Below are 27,997 nucleotides of genomic sequence, written 5' to 3' on the forward strand. Positions count from 1 at the left end.
GCCAACTGTTACTTAGCAATTTTTGTTTTGCATTGTGAGACAATTGAATTACATACTTGAGCAGAATAGCATTCAACCAGAGAGCACCTACCAAGCGACATGTGATGTTCCTTTCTAAACAACAGGTGGATAACCTTGAGATGTAGAGTAGAGGACAAAACTGGGAAAATTCTCAAACAGTTTGCTAGCTGGGTCCTGCGGGTCTGTAATTAAGTGATGTGTGTTATAATTAAAGCATTGGATGTTGCTACAGTTTACTATCTGTCAAATTATAATTCAGTTCTGCCAATCAAATTTACCAAGTAACAAAAAAATTGTTCAGACTTATTATCTATCAAAGCAAGATCAAAATGAGATGTCCTGCTTAATGGTGCTGTACTGTATAATCATTCTCCTGCAGAAACTAAGGCAAAACTAATGTTTGAACAAAAGATGAGGCTACCTGCAACAGGTTTTATAGCCAGTCTTAGAATCAATGTCTGTAAAGCACAACTTTTGTAGCAGTTGCTTGGAGAAATTTTGTACTAATTATGGGCATGTTTTTCTAGACTGAATGACCATATTAGGCCATTTTGATAACTATTGAACTTCACTTTATTATTTGGTAGCATTGCTCTTCAATAATACATACACTGAACTGAATTTCACTCTGAGAGTGAGTCATTAAGCTGAATTTTACAGCCATTGGGAATGGGGGGGTGGGTTAGATGGCGCAGGGCAGGCATGTTTAAGCTTCAATACCATGACAACCATTTGATTGGCTGGCAGCTTATGGAAATGGCACTGTTGGAATTTGGCTCAAATTTAGTTTAATGTTGTGTGTATTTATTTGTGAAGAAGTTAAACTGAGATCAGGTCACTTTAATTCTAAGTTTCGGATGAGCTCAAGTTTAAGAATGATGCAAGGAGAACATTGAAATATTTGCATGGAGGCAAGAAAGATGAGTTTACAGAATTGGAGGAAGGCAGTCTAAGTAATGGAAACAATATTGCTCAACTCATGGTCAGGGTTATAAGTGGTCTGTTACAGCAAATGGTTCAGAGGGAGAGGGATGGTTAGGGAACAGAACCCATGACTGGGATCAAAGAAAATGACTTAAGACGACGTATTGGAAGAATTTTCTGTCTATCCAATACTGAGTAACAAATCCCCAGGCATTGTCAAAATGTGACTCAATCACTTTGAAAGTGCAATAACTGTTTCTACATAGACCAAGTTACAAGTAGTATAATATTTAACTTCCCTGAGCTGGATATATTTCCATAACTATATGTACAGAAACAGCTCAGGATATTTTTCTTGCTAAATTATTTGTTGCTAACAAAGACAACTTACGCTAAGTACATCATTGGCTTGTCTAGACAGACTGGAATGTGAAGAGGTGAAGTTTTAACCTGCAATGGTGAATGTCTGTGTGCATGGGAGGTTAAAGGAGCAATAAAATGCTAGTTTGTCAGAAACATGGCAAAACACCTATTGACTGCCACATGTAACTTTTGCACATTTATTGGGGTACGACAGGCAGCCCTGTGATTAACATATGCTAAAATACAATTAACTGCATCTTTGACCTTAGATTCTGACTGTATCTGCCAGTGCACAGGTTCCCAGGGCTGTCTGAAACTTGCTTGGGTGAACGAGAGCACAGCAGGAAATGACAGGACTGAACAACTAACAGATTGGAAAGCCTGTCAATGCTAAAGATCTGACAGTGAAAAATCATCATTCAAAATGTTCAGGAAGTTTCGATGGTCTTGTTGAGGCCCTGAAGTGCCAATCTAATTTGGTTAGGAGGGGTGGGGATGAGGAGAACCATGCCAGCAGGAAGCTAGCAGCTTTAACTTTGTAAGAGGACACGTGTCAGGCACCCTTCTTTGTGAATCTCCTGGTTTCATTGGAGGCACTCCCCTCAAGATCATCCCTCTTTATTCCTCCCCTTTGCCTTGGTGGGATGGGGTTTGTGGTAAGTTCCCTGTAAAATACAGCCTATGGCTCCAAGAGTGAGCCAAATATTGGGAGACTGAACAATGTGATTCTGGTGCCTGGACAGACTGAAGGGTGACCTTTGCCAGCATGGGTATCCCAAATGATCTTGGCAGACTGTGCCTTGCACAACGTGGTGCAAAATCATAGGATCACACAGTACAGAAGAGGCCCTATGGCCCACTAATTTTGTACTGCCTAAAATATACTACCAGCTACACTGGTCCTACTTTCCCACACTAGGCCTATAACCTTGAATTCTGTCATCCTTCAAATCCTCATTCTTAGTACTATTTAAAAGTATTGAGGTTTCCCAGGCAGCGCATTCCAGAGCCCACCACCCTCTGGGTGAAAAAGATTTTCCTCAAATTCCCTCTAAAACTCCTGTCATTCACTTTTAAAACATTGACTCTTTAAAATGATGTACCCTTGCTATTGCCCCTTCAATGAAGGGGAAGACTTTCGATCCACCCTGTCCATTCCCCTCATAATCTTATCAGGTTCCCCCCTCAATCTTCACTATTCCAAAGAAAACAACTTGAGCTTATCCAGCCTCTCTGCATAGCTGAAATGCTCCAACCCAGGCAGCAAACTGGTGAACCACCTTCCCAGCCTCCCCAGTGCTATCACATCCTTTGTATAGTGCAGAGACCAGAAGTGCATACAGTACTCCAGCTGTGGCCTAACCAAAGTTCTGTGCAGTGCCAATATGACCTTACTGCTCTTACACTCTATGTCACAAGGAGGAGGAGATGACCAATCTTGATTTTCATAAATGGAAGAGAAGGATAAGGGGCAGCAACAGGCAGAATTTGATTCATCCAGGATCTGTCCAACTAGAAATGATCACGATGGCATCATTGAGGCATGACATGTGGCACATGAATACTGAACCCACTGTGGACCTTACCCCCTCAACCTTAACATAGAGCATTCTACGATCAAGAATCTTTCCCTCTTGAGGGTATCCACTGCTCGGCCTAATTTGCTTGAAATGAAGTCTGTGATGCAGAATAATTGATAATAAAAGTGACAAATTAAAATATTTTTAAACACCCAAGTGATTTCTCTTGTGAAGTTCTCAAGTCTTCCTCTTCTTTTTCCTGTTGGTGCTGTAAGTAGTGCTATCTAGTGCCTTAAGCAGAACTAGAATCAGGCTGTTCCTATTCCTGCTCTTCCAAGATGTTTCTGCATGATATTCTCTGGGTTTTGGAGTCAGACAGGACCTTGTCAAAGACTGCCCTACCTATACTGTGATGGGACAGATGGCCCAGGAGTCAGCAGATGGGGCTTCAACTGATGGAAAAAGTGGGGGGTGGGGGGGGGGGGTTTGCAATGGGGAAAAGGGGAAATCTTTGAGCAGACTCCCCACTTCCATGTGCTCTTTCTCCAGCTTCCCTCTCATGGTGCACTCACACTTCTGTTAGCATAGAACTGGAGTGCTCTTTGCTGCACTACAGTGGGTACTGATGACCAAAGCAACTCTTTCTTACATCATATTTAAACTGTCAGTCTGAGTGTGTAGATCACTGATCGGAGTCTGCTGTATTTGATGGTCTGTACACTGTATTATGGTCCATACAGAGTCAGACGATCTATGCAGAGTCTGATAGTCTCTGCAGAGTCAGGTGGTCTATACAGATGATAGTCCACCTGAAAGTGTGCTGCAGTACTAAGACCTGCTACTCATATTAGAAATGGAGTCCTCCGTCTTTCTCCAATGGTTTGCAGTGCCTCCGAAGTACTGAACCTCTTTGAATCCCTAAGCTTAGGATCTGTCTCCAATCAAGCAGAGCTTGGAATGTTCACTGCACTTCAGTGGGAGTCCTCAGTGCTCTGTATTTCACCAGTACTTGCTCTTACTCATTTATGATGCACGGCTCACCACGTGACAACTCAGTACTTGCCTTGGAGGCCCCACCAAGGGGTGGGTACAGAGCAGTGGAGCATACACATGAGGCATTTAAATGGTGTCCCCGAGTACTTAACTTCAGTCTGCTCCCACCATTTCCTTAGTGAGGCTTGAAAGTCCTCTGGGAAATTAAATTCATGAAATAGAACTGACAAAAGTGTTCCAAGTCATTGTTGTGCATATGATCACTTTTCAGTTACTAGTGACATCAATGCAGCATGAGTGATTGTTGTGTAGAACACGGCTGTGTGACATCTAATTCTATTACTAGGGCTTGAGTGGAGGTGGGAGTTAAGATGAATCTCAATGACATGATCTTGTCTCTATTCTGGCAATGCCAGCAGATAGATTTTAATGTCGTGGAGAATGGGACGCCCTGTAGCAAAGCCTGATACTGGAAGGAGGAACAGAGGTTGGCCAGGAATGAAATGGCCAGATTAAAAGGTCCACTACAATTCCAAAAACAACAGTCCAGTTTCTGCACTGGTCTCAGCAGGTTCTTTTAATAAATATACTTCCAGATTTGTTGTAAATCCCATCCACCCACACACACCCCTTTCATTCCAATCCCTCCTGTTCCTATGCCCTCTCACCTCACCTTTTATTTTACCCCCTTCACTCTCTGCATGCCTCTGATCCCTCCCTTCACCCCATCTCACCTTCTTTACCCCAACCAACCCATCATCTTTGTATATACTTCGTAAGTGGAATTCACAAGCCTTATATTAACATTTGGAAGTCATTGAAAAGCTAATAAACCAGTCAAAATAAATAAGTGTCACTTGAACAGGCATTTAAATGATTGTTAGCATCTTTAGCAAGTCTGTCAAAACCATCAGGCACACCTTTTCTTGCAACATTGGAATAAGTAAACTCTGCACATCAGACCCATGAGTTCTTGTGAAGGCTATAAAAGTCTACACATCTGTCAAAGCTTGTAAGCAGATAAATAGATAGTTGAAACACAAGTAGAAAGTGCTAGAAAAACTCAGTGAGTCTGGCAGCATCTGTGGAGAGGGAAGCTGGCTTAATGTTTTAAGTTGAGTTTCTTCAGCACTCTGTTTGTGTTTCAGATTTCCAGCATCCACAGTTCTTTGGTTTTATAAACAGATGGCTGAGCTGGTTTAATAAGAATGGATGAAAGCAAAAGGGAAAAACCTGAAACAGTTAGCTATGGATCTCACATAGGGTTAGCCTTTCAACATTGTATAATGCAGAATAGCGCTGTTTGCAGTAGCTAATCCACTGTGCTGCTTTTGAAGACTTTTCCAACTTTTATAATGCCATTTGTCAGAAGCAATAACCTGCCAACCGTATTACTTAATGTTATATTTTCTAATCGCAACACTATCATCACTCCCTTGAGTGAACATAATTATAACTCAGGTGACAGAAATTCATAATGAACTTTAAAGGAGTAAACACTATTTTGTACTCTTGTTGCCTTCAGACAATGGTTCATGAATCTACTCACAGGTATGATTTAAGAGAGGATTTCAAATCCCAACTGTTTCCATGAAAATTCTATTAATTTTTTATTGCCTGTTTCTACAATAATGCTCACAACTTGTGAACTGTGGGGATAGAGTCAGAAACAGAGAAGGGGTTTGCTTTTGTTGTCTCGGTAGACTTCTTTTAGAAGAAGGTTGAAACTTTATTGCTGGAACAGCACAGCAGGTCAGGCAGCATCCAGGGAACAGGAGATTCGACGTTTCGGGCACAGGCCCTTCTTCAGGAACGTCGAATCTCCTGTTCCCTGGATGCTGCCTGACCTGCTGTGCTGTTCCAGCAATAAAGTTTCAACTTTGATCTCCAGCATCTGCAGACCTCACTTTCTCCTTTTAGAAGAACCCAGCTCTGTTTGGTTCCACAAAATCCCAACCCAGATATCAGGAAGACTCCTCTCACTCCACTTGCAATGGCATGCATTCTGATCTCCTGCTGATCTCCATGGCCACCACCCTGACTAAAGCAGCCACGAATGCCAACTACCAGAGGGCCAACCTAACTTCTGCTGTTGTCTGGAGATACGTGCTGTCTTTTCCTACTGGGAACACTATCTGAGGGGGATGGTTGTGAGGGATGGATGTGAGATGACAGCAAGATTGAAGGTGAGTGTCAATAATGGTTGTTCATGACGGATCTGAGGAGGTGCCTGGAGAGAGAATCTTGTGAAGCTGCAAAATGTGTTGATCTGGTGATGTCAGACTGAGAAGTTTGCACTTGAACATGGAATGCCATTTGCCTGTCCTCATGAGGTCATTGAACTACTGGGGGCTCTGTATCCCCAAGTGAGGCACAAAACTCCTGCTTCTCGCCTTTACAGCCATGTTTGCTTTGTTTCAGAGATGGCCTCTTCCTCCTGTTTGCTGAGAATGATATTTTTCTTTGGGGCCGCATTACCTTCAGCATCACACGGAGGAATGCTTCAGAGAATTGGGGGTGGGGGGGAGGAAGATGGGGGAGTATTGTCTTCCCTCCTTGAGATTTCTACAATAAATTAATAGTGTCTCAGTCACCAGTTATGGCACACATCAATCCTGTCTTTCACCAGGATCCCTTTAAATGGTGACTTCCACAGTCAGGTCAAGAGTGTTACATCTGCTTCCTCCAATACTCAGGAAAACTAGAATGGGTTCCGAATGTATGAATTAATGAATCACAGAAAAAATGGCTCTACAAAAGTTTAGCTTTCTGACCTCCAACCAGTCTACCCCACAAAATTTTGAACCATTAAAATTTAGTCCTCTGACCTGGTGAATGGTAGTATACCTCCCTGTCAGTGGGTTTAGTATTCAATGATGCACATGCTTCTCTATGGAAACTAAGTTCTAGCAAACATTAACATATCCCTGGACTGGGATTGATTCCAAACATTCCTAAGGGTCTATATTTAGTGGAAATGTAACGAGCATTAATTTGATGTGCGTTGCCAGGCTGAACTGATTATTTTCAACAAAGGGCCTTTAAGAACGAAGGAAAAGCTGAAAGAAAAGCCATGACAGATTAACAACTACCTATCCAAAGATAGCTCAAATAATATAATGTTGAGTTTCTGATACAAACACAATGGTCAACAGCAGGAAAATACTGTATCTATTAAATTGTATCTTTACATAATTCTTCCACGTTTGTACTATCGTTCAGAATAGAGTGATTTCTGTTTGGAGTGTTTGTCATAAATAAGGAAGCAAAACCTAGAGGGGAATACTAACCTCCAAAAAATGGATTGATTTGGGTTGGCTGGGGTGTTGAAAATCTCAACTTTGAATCCAACCTTCCAACTTGCGGTGTCAATGGAGAAGGAGGTCCCCTGAGTCATAACAGACAACACATTACTGCCCTCCCCCCTCCAAACTACAAATACTCTATCCAATCCCTCCTTCCATCCTTCCTCTCCAGAAGCTGCAGCTTCCAATCCTTCTGTTCCTTTTTCCTTCCAATTTCTCTCACTGACCCTTCTCCTGACATTTTGGTCAAATCTCCAATCCTAAACCACATCCTCCCACCAGCTTCCTGTTTGCAGTCTGCTGCCAAAAGCCCATCTCACTGACAAAGAGCCAGCCACTCTGAGTGGCTGGGAAACAGAGACAAAAATTCGAGAAACAGGTCTTGCTATTAAATTTGTCAGGATCTAAGGGAAACTCATTTTAGTGGGTCTCACAAAACAAGACCTTTCACAACTTTCTACCTTTGAGGTAAAATTGAGGCCTGAGTGTACATTGATGTGGAGCAAAGTAGCCTGCTGTATGTTAGAACTTTAGGGAAAGAAATAATCCATTTATATTAACTTCAAAAATAGACATGGAAGCATAATGCATCCCTATATCATTAAGTTTGTCAATTTAATTTTGATTAAGTACTGATTGGCTGCAAGTAGTTTTATATAAAACAATTAGCCAACGGAAAACCTGTAGGAATTATTTTTAAAACTGTGTACGGACTGAGATATCATATTTGTGGCACACGTGCAATTTATGAAAATTTGATGTGAGTTGCCAGGCTGAACTGATTATTTTCAACAAAGGGCCTTTAAGAGCAAAGGAAAAGCTGAAAGAAATGCCATGACAGATTAACAACTACCTATCCAAAGATACCTTTTGAAAGAGGTATATTTTACTATGTAGATTTAAACATTTGAATGAGAGAATCTATAATCATAGAATTCCTATAGTGTGGAAGCTGGCCAGTTGGCCCATCGAGTTTACATTGACCCTCCTATACCAAGTTGCAGTACAAGGAGTATCTCAGGCAATCAGGATGGTGACAGCTGAGGTATTGACTTTCCTAGACACAGTGATCTGATGGATGGCATCATATCTCCTGTCCTGGCATCATTTTACTTTGGGTTTATCTGCCAGTGGCTTTGCTGCGTGATGATAAACGCACATCATTGTTCAATTTCTGTAGCTCAAATTCCCTCCTCCTGCTGGTGAAATGTTCCAGTCCTATAAATAGGAATGGACATGTCAGATAAATAAAAATTGCATTTATTGAATTACAAGCTTCAAGTAGACTCAAAGCCAAAGCCTAAAGGTGAATAATCTTCCAATTATCTCTAAAATGGTCTGCATCCCAGGGTACTGAAGGAGGTGGCTCGGGAAATCGTGGATGCGTTGGTGATTATTTTCCAGAGTTCAATAGATTCGGGGTCGGTTCCTGAGGATTGGAGGGTGGCTAATGTTATACCACTTTTTAAGAAAGGTGGGCGAGAGAAAGCAGGAAATTATAGACCAGTTAGTCTGACCTCAGTGGTGGGAAAGATGCTGGAGTCTATTATAAAGGATAGTAGTAACAGGATAGGACAGAGTCAGCATGGATTTATGAAGGGGAAATCATGCTTGACTAATCTTCTTGAATTTTTTGAGGATGTAACTCTGAAGTTGGACGAGGGAGATCCAGTAGATGTAGTGTACCTGGACTTTCAGAAAGCTTTTGATAAAGTCCCACACAGGAGGTTAGTGAGTAAAATTAGGGCACATGGTATTGGGGCAAAGTACTGGATTGGATTGAAAATTGGTTGGCTAATAGGAAACAAAGGGTAGTGATAAACGGCTCCATTTCGGAATGGCAGGCAGTGACCAGTGGGGTACCGCAGGAATCCGTGCTGGGACCGCAGCTTTTTACAATACATGTTAATGATATAGAAGATGGTATCAGCAATAACATTAGCAAATTTGCTGATGATACAAAGCTGGGTGGCAGGGTGAAATGTGATGAGGATGTTAGGAGATTACAGGGTGACCTGGACAAGTTAAGTGAGTGGGCAGATGCATGGCAGATGCAGTTTAATGTGGATAAATGTATGGTTATCCACTTTGGTGGCAAGAACAGGAAGGCAGACTACTACCTCAATGGAATCAATTTATGTAAAGGGGCAGTACAGAGAGATCTGGGTGTTCTTGTACACCAGTCAATGAAGGCAAGCATGCAGGTACAGCAGGTAGTGAAGAAGGCTAATAGCATGCAGGCCTTCATAACAAGAGGAATTGAGTATAGAAGCAAAGAGGTGCTTCTGCAGCTGTACAGGGCCCTGGTGAGACCACACCTGGAGTACTGTGTGCAGTTCTGGTCTCCAAATTTGAGAAAAGACATTCTGGCTATTGAGGGAGTACAGCGTAGATTCACGAGGTCAATTCCTGGAATGGCAGGATTACCTTACACTGAAAGACTGAAGTGACTGGGCTTGTATACCCTTGAGTTTAGAAGACTGAAAGGGGATCTGATTGAGATGTATAAGATTATGAAAGGATTGGACACTCTGGCAATAGGAAGCATATTTCCACTGATGGGTGAGTGCCGAACCAGAGGACACAGCTTAAAAATACGGGGTAGACCATTTAGGATAGAGCTCAGGAGAAACTTCTTCACCCAGAGAGTGGTGGCTGTGTGGAATGCTCTGCCCCAGAGGGCAGTGGAGGCCCACTCTCTGGATTCATTTAAGAAAGAGTTGGATAGAGCTCTCAAAGATAGTGGAATCAAGGGTTATGGAGATAAGCAGGAACAGGATACAGATTAGGAATGATCAGCCATGATTATATTGAATGGCGGTGCAGGCTCGAAGGGCTGAATGGCCTACTCCTGCACCTATTGTCTATTGTCTAAAATCAAGCCTTCTAAATCTACAGTGATTTCAACAAAATCAAATATAATGTTTGTTTCAATCACATTTTTAAACCAACACAAGAAATATGGAAACTAAAAGTCCTGACTTTTGTTAATAGTTTTATGGATTCATTAACCTCAGACACAGAATAAATTATTGATGATGATACAACAGAAAACAGGAAAACAACTCCAAATATAGAGAATGTAGACCAGGTTAGATAAAAGAGAGCTATTTGGATTTCCAAAAGACCTTTGACAATGTGCCACATGGAACACTGCAAAATAAGATAAGAGCCTATGGGGCAAGGTACTGGCATAGATAGAGGATTTGTTGACTGGCAGAAGGCAGAGTAAATTTAAAGGAGTTTTCTTCAGGATGGCAGTTGGTGACTAGTGGAGTTCCAAAGGCATCAATGTTGAGAAAACTATTCACATTATTACCTCAGATTACAACAGGATCTTGACCAGATGGGCCAATGGGCTGAGAAGTGGCAGATGGAGTTTAATTCAGATAAATGTGAGGTGCTGCATTTTGGAAAAGCAAATCTTAGCAGGACTTATACACTTAATGGTAAGGTCCTAGGGAGTGTTGCTGAACAAAGAGACCTTGGAGTGCACGTTCATAGCTCCTTGAAAGTGGAGTCGCAGGTAGATAGGATAGTGAAGAAGGTGTTTGGTATGCTTTCCTTTATTGGTCAGAGTATTGAGTACAGGAGTTGGGAGGTCATGTTGCGGCTGTACAGGACATTGGTCAGGCCACTGTTGGAATATTGCGTGCAATTCTGGTCTCCTTCCTATCAGAAAGATGTGAAACTTTAAAGGATTCAGAAAAGATTTACAAGGATGTTGCCAGGGTTGGAGAATTTGAGCCATAGAAAGAGGTTGAACAGGCTGGGGCTGTTTTCCCTGGAGCATCAGAGGCTGAGGGGTGATCTTATAGAGGTTCACAAAATTATGAGGGGCATGGATAGGGTAAATAGGCAAAGTCTTTTTCCTGGGGTTGGGGAGTCCAGAAGTAGAGAGCATAGGTTTAGGGTGAGAGGGGAAAGATATAAAAGAGACCTAAGGGGCAACTTTTTCACGCACAGGGTGGTCCGTATATGGAATGAGCTGTCAGAGGAAGTGGTGGAGGTTGGTACAATTGCAACATTGAAAAGGCATTTGGATGGGTATATGAATAGGAAGAGTTTGGAGGGATATGGGCTAGGTGCTGGCAGGTGGGACTAGATTGGGTTAGGATATCTGGTCGGCATGGACAGGTTGGACCGAAGAGTCTGCTTCCATGCTGTACATTTCTATGACTCTATGATTCTATACATTTATAATCTGGACAACAGAACTGATGACATAAAGATAGGTGGAGAGACAGGTAGTGTTGAGGAAGTGGAGAGCTCCAGAAAGGCCTGGATAGACTAGGAGAGTGGCAAAGAGGTGTCAAACAGAATACTCTGTGGGAAAATGTGAGGTTAAGCACTTTGATAGGAAGAATGGAGCCATGGACTATTTTCTAAATGGGGAAAGGCTTCAGATGTCTGAAGCACAAATGGATTTAGCTGTCCTAATTTAGGATTCACTTAAGGTTATCATACAAGTTCAGTTTGCAATTAGGAAGGCAAATGTAGTGTTAGCATTTATTTGAATACAAGAGCAGAGAGGTACTGCTGAGGCTATGTAAGGCTCTAGTCAGACTGCATTTTGAATTTTGTGAGCAAGGTTTGGCCCCATATTTAAGGAGATATGTGCTGGAGTTGGAGTGGGAGTCCAGAGGAGGTTTGCAAGAATAATCCCGGGATCAAGGGCTTGTCATATGAGGAGTGGTTGAGGACTCTGTGTCTGTACTTAACAGAGTTTTGAAGGATGAGGAGGGATCTGATTGAAATTTACAGAATACTGAGAGGCCTTGATAGAGTGGACATGGAGAAGATGTTTGTTTCCACAAGTAGGAGAGACTAGGGCCTTAGGGCGCAGCCTCAGATTGAAGGGATGACCCTTTTAAATCAAACGAGGAGCTATTTCTGCACGGGGAGGGTACTGAATCTGTGGAATGCATTGATGCAGAGGGCTGTGGAGGCCAAGTCATTGAGTGTATTTAAGACAGAGATAAATGGGTTCTTGATTGGTCAGGGGATCAAAGGTTATGGGAAGTAGGCAAAAGAATGGGGTTGAGGAACATATCAGCCATGATTGAATTGAGGAGCAGACTCAATGGGCTGAATGGTGTAATTCTGTTGTTATATCTTATGATCTTATGAGTGCCATTCCAATAACACTACCACATCAAGCACCCTGCTTGATGCTACATCCACTGCCTTTATTATTCACACCCTTTACTGCTATACAATGACAGCAGAGCACCATCTATAACATGCACTGGTATCATTGTATGGTGTCTCTCCATCTTAACAATCTGGTTCAATGAGTCTAGAGGTATACAGCATGGAAACAGACCCTTCAGTCCAACTCATCCATGCTGACCAGATATCCCAACCCAATCTCGTCCCACCTGCTAGCACCCGACCCATATCCTTTCAAACCTTTCGTATTCGTAAACCCATCCAGATGCCTTTTAAATGCTGTAATTGTACCAGCCTCCACCATTTCCTCTGGCAGCTCATTCCATACACGTACCACTCTCTGTGTGAAAAAGTTGCCCCTTAGGTCTTTTTTATATCTTTTCCCCCATATGATCAAATCCACTTTTGTCTTCCTGATCTTTGTATCATCCCCTTCCTTCATGTGCAATGAAGTTATTTCAATAGAGTTGGCTGAGCTCCTTCCCTTTTTTTTGATGTTTCATTTTATAATAAACAGGTGAACATTTGAAAATTGTCAAATATGGCACATGTGCAAATAGAAAGTTGAATCCCCTCACTGAAAATTATAGGTGGATTGCTTGATGGATCAGTTGTAAAGTAGATGACAACATAGCAAATCTTAATTTCAAGATTGTTGTTAGGTTACTGACTTCTCCAGCAGCTACAAGCACACAGCCAATTACTGTGAACTTAAAATGGGACAATTCTGTGATCAGGCTTCAGTGATTATGGATCATTAGTGGGTGACTAAAGAGACTCATTAACATTAGAGCCTAGGTCACTGGTTCCACTGCTGGATAACAGGGTTGCATATATTTAGGCAAAGCTATTTGCACTCTATATATAGGGATATCCATGATATAGGCTGTACCTCTATCTGCACATGACTAAAATTGCCTGGGATGTGGAGCAAGCTCTCCTGTATTCAACCTGTGTTTGTTATTGCTTCAGCTAGCCCTCTATTAAGCACAAGCAAGTGCTGCACCATATTACTTTTCACGGGTTATTCATTAAACACAAAACACTCTCAGTGTTGACACAGCTCTGACTAGTTTTATGGCTCTTACTGCTGACATGGAAAATAATCATATTTCTGTTCTTACTGACTTGAATAATGCACCAGGAAAGTAATTCAAACATTTAAAAGCAATCTCAGTTTATGCCTTTGAAATGAATTAAAATACATAATGTATCCTGGCATTACATTCATCTTCACAACATGTAGCTTGGTATACACCATTCATTTCTGCTTCTTGTACATGCCAACAACAAAAAAAAGATTCACAGGTTCAAAAATAGTCAGTCAATGCAGCTGCCAGAATGCTAACAACTGAAAAGAATTATAACTTTAGATCCATTGCATGAGAAAATGAGCAATGACATTAGGTGCAAAGGATGATAGGCTTGCATTGCAATACAAATTGTGAGCTATATTCAATAAATTGCAGATAATTAAAACATAAGCAATGGTTTGCATCTGTGATGGAATTAAATATTTTTGGAAGTTGGATGAATGCTTAAAGGATGAGGTTTATCTTTTGTGGGGTAGAATTTGAGATAGCCTTCTCTCCAAGCACTAGAAGATGCAACCTTTAGACAATTTACATCGTGCAATTCTCATGTTTTGGAGTTCAGTGTCACTCTTTCATCATCAAAGAAAGATGAATCTTGGAAACAATATTGCTTTTTCAGTATATAAACAAATGTCGATCTAAGAAATACTTTTCAACTTCTGTATTCTTGGTGACAGTGCCTGTTTAACAGGGTTAATAATGGAAAGAATCATTAATGAATAACATATTAACTAAATGTTTCCATTCAATGCTACTGAAGGCTTTCTAAGCATGCTAGGAAATGGTGAAATACATTTTGTAAGACACAAAATGCAACAAGGGCAGAGCACGTTTCGAACCAAATATCTGAAGCATAGCAGTCCATTGGTACTTCCATCCAAATTGAAACAGCTCAAACCTGCAGGCCAAGGTGTAGTTGGTATCCTAGCAACAATGGCAGGGAAACTTAAGCAGTTAAATTTATTTCCCCTCAAGCACCATGTAATTAAAATATATATGTTTTCTAAAGAATATATGTAATTGAATAGCCTTGGAACTAGATTCTTAAAAATGTAACTGTGCAATTCATGTTTAACCAGCAATGAACCCCTTTGTAACATGAAACTAGTAAGTTCCAATGCAGCCATGTCATTTTACATGGTGTTAACAATAGCCTCCTTTATTCAGGGATATCCTGCTGTTAAAAGCAATTTGATTGAAGTCCAGTGTTTAAATCTACATTTTATGATGCAAGTTCTTGGTAGAGATTAAATTCCTGCAGGTTATTGAGGGTCAGAAAGCAACATACATGCAGGAGTTGTTTCTGATGTAAACTTTATGGTGTGTAAAGTACACACAATAAAAAAAACACGCCTGAATAGACTAAGTACAATGTGGTTAGGTCAGACTTCAGGTAAAAACAATGACTGCAGATGCTGGAAACCAGATTCTGGATTAGTGGTGCTGGAAAAGCACAGCAGTTCAGGCAGCATCCGAGGAGCAGGAAAATCGACATTTCGGGCAAAAGCCCTTCATCAGGAATAAAGGCAGAGAGCCTGAAGGGTGGAGAGATAAGCTAGAGGAGGGTGGGGGGTGGGGAGAAAGTAGCATAGAGTACAATAGGTGAGTGGGGGAGGGAATGGAGGTGATAGGTCAAGGAGGAGGGTGGAGTGGATAGGTGGAAAAGAAGATAGGCAGGTAGGACAAGTCATGGGGACAGTGCTGAGCTGGAAGTTTGGAACTAGGGTGAGGTGGGAGAAGGGGAAATGAGGAAACTGTTGAAGTCCACATTGATGCCCTGGGGTTGAAGTGTTCCGAGGCGGAAGATGAGGCGTTCTTCCTCCAGGCATCTGGTGGTGAGGGAGCGGCGGTGAAGGAGGCCCAGGACCTCCATGTCCTCGGCAGAGTGGGAGGAGGAGGAGTTGAAATGTTGGGCCACAGGGCGGTGTGGTTGATTGGTGCGGGTGTCCCGGAGATGTTCCCTAAAGCACTCTGTGAGAAGGCGTCCAGTCTCCCCAATGTAGAGGAGACCGCATCAGGAACAACGGATACAATAACTGATATTGGTGGATGTGCAGGTAAAACGTTGATGGATGTGGAAGGCTCCTTTAGGACCTTGGATGGAGGTGAGGGAGGAGGTGTGGGTGCAGGTTTTGCAATTCCTGTGGTGGCAATTTGCCTATCAGACCAACAGATCCACGTCAGATGCCATATCACTTGCCCTTCACTCCTCCCTAGAACATCTTGACACCAAGAACAGCTGCGTAAGAATTCTACTCATTGACTACAGTTCAGCCTTCAACACTATTGTCCCCTCGAGACTGATTACTAAACTTAGTGATCTCTGACTAAGCTCCACTCTCTGCAACTGGATCCTCAGTTTCCTGACCCACAGGCCACAATCAGTGAAGATTGGGGACAATATTTCATCCTCATTAACACTCAACACTGGAGCCCCCAGGGGTGCATACTCAGCACCCTACTGTGCTCACTGTATACCCATGACTGCATCACCAAATACCAGACTAATGTCAATTACAAGTTCGCTGATGACACCACCATCAAATCTTAGATATCAATGAAACAGACTACAGGCGGGAGGTGGAAGACCTGGAAAAATGGTGCAGTGAGAACAACCTAGCTCTCAATGCCGGCAAAACCAAGAAACTCATTATTAACTTTCGGAGGGATGTTACTCATGCCCCCTACATATTAACAGCACAGAGGTGGAACGAGTGGTGAGTGTCAAGCTCCTGGGAGTGGTCATCCACATTAAGCTTTCTTTGACTCTTCATGTGGATGCACTGGTTACAAAGGCCCAACAACGTCTCTTCTTCCTCAGGTAGCTGAGGAAATTTGGCATTACGGCGAATAACCTTACCAACTTTTATAGGTGTGGCTTCGAGAGTATTCTGTCTGGATGTGTCACTACCTGGTATGGCAACTGTACCATTCAAAATTGGAGACGGTTATACTGAGTGAACTCAGCCCGGACAATCACAAATGCCAACCTCTCATCTATAGAAACCATCTACCAGGCCCGCTGTCAAGGAAAGGCCTCCAGCATTCTCAAAGATCCATCCCACCCTGGCAATGCTTTACTACAACCTCCACCATCGAGGAGAAGGTACAGAAGCCTGAACACACGCACCAGCCGGTTTCATAATAGTTTCTACCCTACTGTTGTTAGAATACTGAATGTGCTCACAAACTCTTAACATCCGCCTATACCTGTGTTTTTGTTTTTGCCACTGTTTTTCTATTATTTACTATCTATGCTTCTTAACTCTGTGACCTACCTGTATTGCTCGCAAGACAAAGCTTTTCACTGTGTCTCAGTACACGTGACAATAAATTCAATTCAATTAAATTCATTCAATTCATATTTCAAGGCTTGTCAGATGCTGTTAAACAGATGTTGGCAGAAGGCTGCAGTTGAATTATTGGTCCCTGCCAGGGGTAAGGTCAGAGACTGAAAATGAGCTCTGGAAACCTCTGTGCCATTTCCTTCAATCTGTCCTGCTTTTCAAATTGTTTCTTGAGAGGTTAGGATCAGACACCAGCCAGGCTATCCACTTACCAGGGCACATAGTGCTAAGGCTTGTTAAGAGTCTAATTAAGATCTGTTAAAGGAGAGGGATTTTCCAGTCAGCATCTAGATTCCACTCAAGAAACGGGAGTCAGTGTTGATTCTTGAAAGTGAGCACACAGTAACTGGAGAGCAGAGACTGAACACTGTCATGTAAAGGATTGATAGCGAATTACTAGAGCACATGATCACTGATGTCAAATGAGGTCACATACATGTAGCAGGAACCTGAGAGAGATTTTGATGAAGTCCTGAGTCAGTTCGCTTTGGAAATAGACAACAAGTGTTTGTAAGTTTATAATAGTCTGGTTTCCAACTCTTTTCTATTCCAAACATGTAGGCCTCCATCACGGTAATAACATCAGCTCGCCAGGCAGGCCTAGAGATCTTCCCTTCTTACTTGGCTGCAGTTACAGCTGTAAACCGATGTTTAGAGCAGTTCCCACATCCCCACTCCTCTTCCCTAGACCCCACAATTAAACCCCATAGTGGTGGTCAGGCTGCTGCATAATTTGAGATTAGATTGGGAGAGGAGGTGGTTTCATGCTGAAACATTCACCCTCTCATTTAGAGTCTATTTTCAAGATGGAAGACTTTGGATTGTCACTCTAGCTTTGAACCTTTCTAAAGTCCTTAATCACTTGGTGAACGTTTCCTCTGTCATTCATTGACTGACTCAGGGTCATCCCATTGAGTGACTGTTACTCTCCACCAGTGAGTTCAGGATTTGGAAACTCTTCACAAACTCTTCCCACCCAAGGAGGATATTCCAGCCCTCAGATCTGGAGGCCTCAATACGTGTTAATAAAACAATAAAATTAGGAACCATCCTGGCTCTTTATTAGATTATTTTCAAACTTTTCTCCCATTTAACACCTATTTAACCTGGTGCTCTTCTGTCCTTTCTAACAGCCAGCTTTAAAACAATATTCCAGTTGGTAGCAGTTTTAATCTGTTCAAATGTCCAGTTGGAACCAGATTAGCGTTATTACAAATCATTCCATGTTAAGATAAAGAAGGAATCATCATTTCAGCTCATTATAAGGAGTAGCATGCCATTATAACTACTAGTGCAGATTAAGTTCAGAATTGACCAGACCAACATCCAGCCTCCTACAGTGTCCAACAATAGTATTTTTTGCAGATTTTATAATTGACAATCACTTGCTTAAGATATACAAAAATCATCCAACTGAGTTTATCTGCTGAGCATAGGGACATGTACACATTCAATGGTTTTATGTGGAAGTAAACTGCAAAGTAGAAAAAGATGAATGCTTAGATTGGATATCATTTCAATTTTGCACATCTGTCTTCAACATTTTCCAACCGTTTTTGGCCCATGTTGAATTGTTGCTATTTGAATATTTAATGCCAATTCTGGATCAAATACAGAAAAGCTTCTACAATATGTTCCTCCTACTCATGGAAAAAACTAGCAGGGAGCTGGTAGACAGTTAATTAGCATTTAATTGATAGAGCTTTGAATACATTTGCATTTTGCAGCTTTTTTTAAAATAAAAGAGTCATGCAAGCATTGGTACTATTGAGATTGAGGCTATCCATTGGTGCTAATGACTCCTTCATATGACTCCATATAGGCTGTAAGTCAAAGATGCATTCTGTCTCTTGGAAAAGCAATTAACTTTTACTCAGGCCACAATCACAAATTACACCTTGTCTCATAACAAAAATGGCCATATATACAAATTAATGCAGCAACATTCTGTATCTCTGCCAGTTAAACATGACTACACAATTAATAACTTGGCTTTAATATCAGGATAAGGAGCAGCATATTTAAGACCAAGATGAAGAGGAATTTCTTCTCTCAGAGGGAAGTGGATCTGGGAAATTCTTTACTGCACAAGGCTGTTGAGGCTGGGCTATTAGATATATTTTTAATTGGTAAGGGAATCAGGGGTTGCAGGGAAAAGGCAGGAAAGCAGAGCTGAGGATTATAGATCAGGCATGACCTCACTGAAGGGTGAAGTAGACTCGATGGGCTGAATAGCTTACTTCTGCTCTTCCGTCTTATGTCTTATGGTGTGATGGTGATGTTGCTGTTAGTTTGTTAAAGTTTTTTTATTTTGCACTCATTAGTCCAATTCAAAAGAATACCAAAGCAAAGGAAAAATGACATTTACACTATATAAGAAGAGACAGTGCTGAATGGTTAGCAAGTGAATTTTGATTGGTATAGCTTTGCCATGGAGAATGCACCATTTAAATAATGTCAGACAGTTAACAGCCAAATTTTGTTTAAATTTTAAACCAAGCAGGTTGGTTCTGAGAAACAAACCAGAAAGTGGTTGAATTTAACAGAATAGGTAACAGCTATTCGTTGGCTCATTCCATGACAGCTCACTAACTATAGTAGAATGTATTGCAGAATTTGAGAATTTGTTGCTGGCTGTTTACTTCATGTACTATTTCTAATCACCACTGAAGAATCCAACGTTTGGACTGAAAGATGCTGAGTAAAAGGTTATATCAGTATATAAATGCTGGCTCAGTCAGCAATGCCCATGAGCTACGAGTGAATTAAAATAGTAATGCTCATAAAATCTATTTGACAGACATGTTCCTAATTTTCTTTTTAACCGCCAGTAGACTAGGCACTGCTTTTGTCAACTTTGCAGCAACACAAAGTACTTGCATGCCAAATTGTGGAGGAAGATTTACAAGGATGTTGTCAGGGCTGGAGGATTTGAGGTACAGGGAGAGACTGAATAGGCTAGGGCTGTTTTCCCTGGAGTGTTGGAGGCTGAGGGGTGAACTTATAGAGGTTTATAAAATCATGAGGGGCATGGATAGGATAAATAGACAAAGTCTTTTCTCTGGGGTGGGGTAGTCCAGAACTAGAGGGCATAGGTTTAAGGTGAGGGGGGGGGAAATTTAAAAGGGTCCTAAGGAGCAACCTTTCCATGCAGAGGGAGTGGTAGAGGCTGGTAAAATTACAAGATTCAAAAGGCATCTGGGTAGGTATATGAATAGGAAGGGCGTGCTGGCAAATGGGACTAGATTAGGTTAGGATATTTGGATGGTATGGACGAGTTGGACCAAAGGGTCTCTTTCCATGCTGTACATCTCTATGAATCTATGACTCTAAGTAGAGAGGGCTAAACAATTGATCAGATCTAAGCTCTGCAGTCCGGTCATATTTGGTTGGGAATGGTGATAGACGATTAAAAACGTGCAGAAGGAGGAGGCTCCACAAAATGTCCTCAGTTTTAATGATGGGGATGACAAGCACCTTAGTGCAAAAGGGAAGGCTGAAGCATTTGCAAGTACCTTCTGCTAGAAGACTCCAACATCACAGATACCCGTCTCCAACCCGTCTCCAACAAATTCAATTCTTTCCACCTGATTTTTTAAAAATTCACTCATTGGGTGGATGAGGGCATTGTTGGCTAGACTATCATTTATTGTTCAGGGGAAGCAAAGAATTAATCATGTTACTGTAGGTCTGTAGTCACCCTTGGCCAAACCAGATAAGGATGTCATTTTTCTCTTCCTTAAAGGATATTTAAGGAAGAGTCAATTATGGTTACATAATCACTATTAGGTTAGCTTTTATTCCAGATTTCTATTGACTTCAAGTTTCACTAACTGCTGTGGCAAGATTTGAACCCTTGTACACAGAATATTTGCCCGCTAGCTTTGGGTTGCCAGTCGAGTGATAATACCACTACACAAACACTTCCCCTCGAACCATCAAGACATTGCTGAAGACTGGCAAAGGCACTGTATATCACAAAGGTTAAGTCCTGTCATGACATCTTGAAGACTGGTGCTCCAGAGCTAACTGCATACTTTTCAAGCCGTGCCAGTAGACCTCAAACACTGGCATCTCTCTGACAATCTAGAAAATTTCCCAGATATGTCCTGTCCACAAAGTAGGCCAAATCCAATCGGGCCAATTACTGCGCCATCAGCAATCTTGCAATCGTTGGTAAAGTCTTGCTGGCATTGCTATCAAATGGCACTTACACAGCAATAACATGAACACTGATGCCTAGTTTAGGTTCCACCAGGAATGCACAGCATCTGCTGCATGGCAGTTTTGCTCAAGAAGAATTGAAAGACAAAATGCGAGACACTGACCTCAAGGCAGCATTTGACCAAGATTAGATTAGATTAGATTACAGTGTGGAAACAGGCCCTTCGGCCCAACAAGTCCACACCAACCCACCGAAGCGAAAACCACCCATTCCCCTACATTTACCCCTTACCTAACACTACGGGCAATTTAGCATGGACAATTCACCTGACCTGCACATCTTTGGACTGTGGGAGGAAACCGGAGCACCCGGAGGAAACCCACGCAGACACGGGGAGAACGTGCAAACTCCACACAGTCAGTCGCCTGAGGCGGGAATTGAACCCGGGTCTCTAGCGCTGTGAGGCAGCAGTGCTAACCACTGTGCCACCGTGCCGCCCGCTTTAGGGAGCCTTAGCAAAATTGAAGTTAATGGAAATGGGAGAATCTCTCCACTAGCTGGAGACATATCTAGCACAAAGAAAGATGCTTATGTTTGATGTAAGCAATCATCTCAGTATCAGGACATTAGTGCAGGAATTCATTAGGATGGTCTTCAATGTGCAACCATCATCAGTTAGTTTACCAAGGGCCTTCCCTCTATCAGAAAGCCTGATATTGGGAATGATGATTGCATAATACTCAGAAAAATTCCAGATTCCTCAGATACTGAAGCAGCCTGTGTTCATATGCAGCCAAGCCTGGATGATATTTAGATACAGACTGACCAGTGGCAAATAACATTTTCACTACACAAGTGCCAAGCAATGACCATCTTCAACCCAGAAAATATAATTGTCTCATCTTGACATTCAATAGAATGCTTAATTGCTAATTTTTAAAAAGTATTCTTTAATAGGACGTGCACATTACTTCCAAGGCCAGTATTTATTGCCCATCCCTAACTGGGTGGCATGGTGGCACAGTGGTTAGCACTACTGCCTCACAGCGCCAGAGACCCGGGTTCAATTCCCGACTCAGGCGACTGACTGTGTGGAGTTTGCACATTCTCCCCGTGTCTGCGTGGGTTTCCTCTGGGTGCTCCGGTTTCCTCCCACAGTCCAAAAAAAAAATGTGCAGGTCAGGTGAATTGGCCATGCTAAATTGCCCGTAGTGTTAGGTAAAGGGGTGAATGGGGGGGTTGCGCTTCGGTGGGTCGGTGTGGACTTGTTGGGCCGAAGGGCCTGTTTCCACACTGTAAGTAATCTAATCTAAAAAAAAACTGCTATTGAGAAGATGGTAGGGAGCAGCCTTTTCCTGTCCATGTGGTGCAGGTACACCAATAGTACTGTTATGAAGCGAGTTTCAGGATTTTGACTCAGTGACAATGAAGGAGCAATGAACAGTTCCAAATCAGAAGAGCATTGATTTTGTGGGGAACTGCATGATGGTGGTGTTCCCATATTCGGCTGCCCTTGTCCTTATAGTTCTTAGAATTTGCAGTTTTGAAAGGTTTGGAATTTCCCACTAACAACACCCTGGAGGTTATGATTGACCTGAAACTGAACTGCACTAACCATATAAACACTATGGCTACAAGAGCAGGTCAGAGACTGGGAATTTTACAGTGGGTAATTCACTTGACACCACAAAGTTTGTCTGCCATTTCCCCTGAACCTTCTCCATTTGCATGAATGAATGTGCTCCAACAAAGATCAAGAAGGTTGACACTATCCAGGACAATCTGCTTGATCCACACCTCATTGACTAAATTAAACATTTGCTTTCTCCACCAAAAACTCAGTGTCAACCTTGAGTACTATGTACAAGATGCACTGTAACAAGTCACCAAAGCTGCTTCTACAGCAACTTCCAAACTTGCAATCACTACTACCTGGAAGTGGTAGTGATTGCAAGGGCAGTGGACATATGGGGACAAGTTCCCTTCCAAGCCACAAAGGCATCACCTTGACTTGGAACTATATCACCATTCCCTTACTGTTACTAGATATTAGTCTTGGAGATCCCACCCTAATAGAACTGTGGGAGTACCTGCACCAGATAGATTACTGAAAGTCAAGAAGGCAGCTCATCACTACCTTCTCAAGGTCAATAAATGCTGACCATATCAGCAATGCCCACAATCCATGAAAGCATAAAAAATGATTGTGTGCTGAAAGGCAAGGACCTATTTAAAAAATCAACAAAGTGTTGAATGGCCATTGATTTTACCTGACACCAGGGAAGGTTTCCCTTTCTCATTAAGTCTACTTAAGAAATATGCCCTTTTATAATTAACAGTTTTATAAATTTGTTACACAGAGAGAAATTTTACTTCTAAATTGAGACATGGATCAATAAATAATTTAGATTATTTATCTGTTTGAAATGGTTCCAAACAAATTCCAACAATATAGACCATCTACTGACTTTGACTGTCATTATGTTTATAGTGTGAGCTTTGCAAACCTCATCAATGGTCCTGTTTCATTCCTTTAGGTGAAGCAGATTGCTCCTGAGTACTATGACAACCTGCCCCAGCACTCTTCGTGGGTGCGTGTGCTCTGGGACTTTGTTTTTGATGACAGCATTGGTCCTTACTCCAGGATTAAGAGGGAGTGCAAGCTGGTAAAAGATGACTGAGAAATAAAAGAAATCCTGTGAATCCTGGAAATCATTAACAAAACTCTGAAAATCTGGAAAAAAACTGTGCCAGGTTTGTTAACTATGATTTGGAGATACCGGTGTTGGACTGGGGAGTACAAAGTTGAATATCACACAACATCAGGTTATAGTCCAACAGGTTTAATTGGAAGCTATAGCTTTTGGAGCACTGCTCCTTCATCAGGTGATTATGGGGAGTGGTTCTCCACAACCACCTGATGAAGGAGCAGCGCTCCGAAAGCTAGTGCTTCCAAATAAATCTGTTGCACTATAACTTGGTGTTGTGTGACCTCTAACTTAGGTTTGTTAACAACTGTAAAGAGAAAAGAAAAAAGAATCAACAAGTAGATTCAAATTGCTTACCAGCAGATTTCCTGCTTTTCTGACAACTGATCTGTGCAGTCAATCCATAAAAATTATGTCAATATTAAATAAGATCAATAACCGAATTAATTATGTAACTTTTAGCGCTGTTTTAAATTACATCTGATTACTTTTTGATGTATTTTTACCCATAAAGATTAGATTTAGATTTTAACATGATGTTCGTTATATTTTGGAATAATATTAAACGTGTCTAAATTGAGTGTCGATGTGAATGGACACTGAAATGAATCAGAATGAGACTCTCTCTTCTTGAGAGCTCACTATGGTTAAGATTAGCCCCAACTCCACAGTCAGGCAGCATTTAAACAGCAACATTGATTTGAAGTGAAACTACTTGATAGCATCAATCCAGTTGTCATATGAACCTACTACTAGATTGTGTGTAGCTTGAGGAAGATAACAATTGTTACTAGGCAGCCAGTTTCACAAATTTTCCATCCATGCTCAAAAACAGATTGTTGTTGCTGGAATAAAGCTGTCAATGTCAAGAAATGTATTATTGCTGTGACATTTAAAGGATGTTTCCACCTCACTTGAAACGCTTAAATCTTATAAAACACACAATATGCTCAGATCAATTTGTCACACACACAAAAAAAAATGCATGAAGGTGCATAAAATCCATTTGGTCTCAGGACTCCAACATCTCGAAGAGTAAACTCAACTCCAGCATTGTAAGAGTTAATCTCAGGGTTCAGTGTCAATTAGCTGCACTTTCCCATACCAATAGTTCTGGGTCCCCTGCTGGAAAATCTATTTAATTGTCGTTAAAATCACTTGGGCGGGCAATGTATTGGGAACATATGGCTGTAACATTATGGGTAGTTACCTCATCAGATAAAATGCACTTCCAATGACATCGCTGTTGCCTGACTAATTTATCATACTTCCTCTGCTGTACATTGTTTTTGAATTAAGTTAAACCTTCCTCATTAATGAGGATCCCAACTTTACAACTGTGACCAATAGAACAAATTCTAAATGTCATTAGTTTCCAATTGTTGCACACATCAGCACCCACTGACTGGAATTCACTTATCCAGTAACCACTCCCATGCAAAACAGATGTCATGCCTCTGCTCCATTGCAGAGTTCCTAATGAGCTAGTGTGCGAATGTGGAGACTGTGATGCAGCTGTTTTTCACAGGTCGCATAGAACCTAGTACCTGACAGATAGCTGAAACAGCAACATAGCACAAAGTACGTGATCAGAATCAGCTAAATCCCTTGGTCTTGTGCTTTTATGAGCCAAATCAAAACTGTCCCAACCCTACTGTGTTTGCACAGACTGATGAAATCAGTTTTCAATGGAGCGATTACACTATCATTTATTTCATTACTAATGGAAATATGGATGTAAATTATATAATGATATTTGCTTTGTAGAATGTTTGGATATGTCTACGTACACATATATATGAAGCTTCAGATTTGTAAAAAAAGCAGACCAATTTGTGTACTTAGTATTATCTCATATTTCATTTGCTGTTTAGACATTTAGTTTAGCAATTGAAGCATTGATAGATATAATCCAAGTGACACTGCTTCAACCAGCAGCTTGTTTCGGGCACATTTTTGTTTCTTTCTGTTTCTGACTACATTAAAACAATGATTACTCTTCAATGTACTTTGTAGCCTGTGAAGCACTTTGAGATGTTCTGATGTTGTGAAATGTACTATATAAATATAATGACTTCTTTTCTTGATCGCTCTACTTTGATGTCTTAATTCATAGTCTGCGAATGTTACCTATTGCCTTAAATAAAGAGGAAATAATATAATTTGTGGCATGATTCTTTATACTGTCACATATACTGTCAAATCATCCTTGATAAGAGGTTGAGTGAATGTGGAAAAAAAAATCTCTTAAGTAATGAGATTGTAAAACATAAATACTCAAATAATTCTTCACAGATTACTGCTGAAGGGCCAAATGAAAAGAATCTTGGTGAATTTTTTCAAAATTATCCTGTTGTCATTTTATATAACTATTAGACTGAGGACTGAATAGGCAATTCTGGCTATAGCAGGTTGGTTTTGGGTTTAAATCTCAGGTTTGACTCCTATTTTAGCCAGGATTCGGGTATTCTGTGCAGCTAGGCACAAATATATGTGTACACATAACACTTCTCACAAAGGAAGGAAACGTTCTCTATGGGATGCCTCCCCATCAGTTGATGTGGAGAAACATCATTGGCAGCCATGAAATCTGTGACCTAAATTACTCTGAACAGATGGGAATGAACGTAAAGAGCTTCTCCTTCTGCAATAAGAACTGTGTGTTATCTTTTAGAATATATACATTAATTCCTTCTCTATTATTATATTTTAATGCAGCCATTTATATGCAAGCTATTTAAATCAAAAAGTTTAACCTCTTTTTAAATAAAAAAAGGGACTAATACAATGCAATAACCAAAAATATCAGTGAATAATAAGTGTAAAGAGGAAATTAAACTCCCAGGGATAAATTATGACTAATTATGAAATAGAGAGTAGCACCCCTCAGATATGAAAGTATTTGAATATTGCTTGAGTCAAGTATTTCAAATTCCTTAGGGACATTCAATTATAACAATATTGTGGTTGACAAATCTGTCAGAGGTTTTTGAAATTGTAGCTAGCTGGGTAGATAAGGAGGAATCAATGGGTACAGTGCATTGAATTTTCGAAAGAAAACTTAGTATGGCTTTGCACAAAAGTTATCACATGAAATTAGAGTTTATGGCATGAACATGCCGTAAGGTTTGACTAATGGACAAAAAGGAAGTTGGAATAAATGTCATTTTTCAGTGACAGGCTGTAAGTAGTGGAATACCAGATGAACCAATGCTAGGACCTCAAATATTTACAATCAATATGATAACTTAGACGAAGGAACTAAATGTAGTGTTTGCTGATGGTTCAAAGTAAGGTGTGAAGTACGTTGTGAAAGGGAGCAAAGATGTTGAAAAAGATTTAAGCAGATGAAATGAACGGTAAGAGACTGGAAATGCTGGTATTCAGGCAGGGCTGGGAATTACAATCAACACAGCAAGAAGATAAGAAAGCAAATATACTTTTATCTCAATAGAGTAGACTGAAAGTATAAAGGAGTCTTTCAATTATATAGGCTTTCCAAATGGCATACAGTTTTGGTTTGTTTATTGAAGGAACAATATGAAGAGAGGGTACATAAATGTTCACTAGATTAATTCCTGAAGTGAGGGGAATGTCGATTGAGGAGAGATTGAACAAAATGGGCACATGTTCCTTAAAAAAGCCCGAATTTTAGTCAAATAGCAAATCGAGAGGAGTTTTGGGTTAGATGTGATCATCACTGGTTGTTAATAATAAAAAACACATTGTTAAATCAATTTATTTGTTATAATGATTACATTTCAAAGCTTAAATTGGAAGATTGTAAAACAATCTGTTTGAAGTCAAATATTTCATTTTTAAACTCTTCTAGCGGGAATGAAAATGTTATTTTTTAACATAACATCATTGTCTGAATGAATCTGCGTAAAATTGAGGCTATTTCTTGATTTGGTTTTATTGACTTGTGCGAACCTCAGTTTGATCATTAGATGTAGCATTCCAAATTAGTGAAACCAAAACTTCACCAAGATGGCCAGCGGTAAGGTTGTGGAAGAAGTATTCTGCCCTTCTAGTGAAAGCAGATTATAATGAACTTTATTTTTTGAGTGAATCTTTTGAAAATTTTTGTTGATGAAATAAATATTTGCAAAATCTTGCAAGGACCACAATTAAGAACAGTTCTGTTTAGCATAAATAGTTTTAAGAGTTAATGTAATGTCATGATATCTTTCTAATGTTTCTTATGGAAATAATATCATTTAGTGCTTGCTGTGTTTCTGTGACTTTTTTTGAAAATAATTAAATGAAAATTAAATTTGAAATAAAATTGGTTGAGCACAAATTGTGAAATTATTTGATTGTTTATTAAGTATGGAGTATACACAAATGTAGGAAAAACTCTTGGGTATCAACTCTATTATCAT

The 27,997-nt window shown here is 40.7% G+C and overlaps 1 protein-coding gene across 1 annotated transcript in view; it reads left to right on the plus strand.

Annotated features, from left to right (window-relative positions):
- degs2 (delta(4)-desaturase, sphingolipid 2) overlaps positions 1 to 27,779 on the plus strand; it is a 58,113-nt gene extending 30,334 nt beyond the window's left edge. Inside the window, exon 3 of the mRNA XM_043697423.2 lies at positions 23,442 to 27,779. Coding sequence (XP_043553358.2) covers positions 23,442 to 23,585 — 144 coding nt within the window. The 3' untranslated portion in view covers positions 23,586 to 27,779. The remainder of the gene's footprint in view (positions 1 to 23,441) is intronic.
- The last annotated feature ends 218 nt before the right edge of the window (positions 27,780 to 27,997 follow it).

Source organism: Chiloscyllium plagiosum, unplaced genomic scaffold (assembly GCF_037043375.1).
Source record: "Chiloscyllium plagiosum isolate Xiang-an unplaced genomic scaffold, Cpla_swu_hap1 HiC_scaffold_8, whole genome shotgun sequence".
NCBI classification, from domain to species: domain Eukaryota; kingdom Metazoa; phylum Chordata; class Chondrichthyes; order Orectolobiformes; family Hemiscylliidae; genus Chiloscyllium; species Chiloscyllium plagiosum.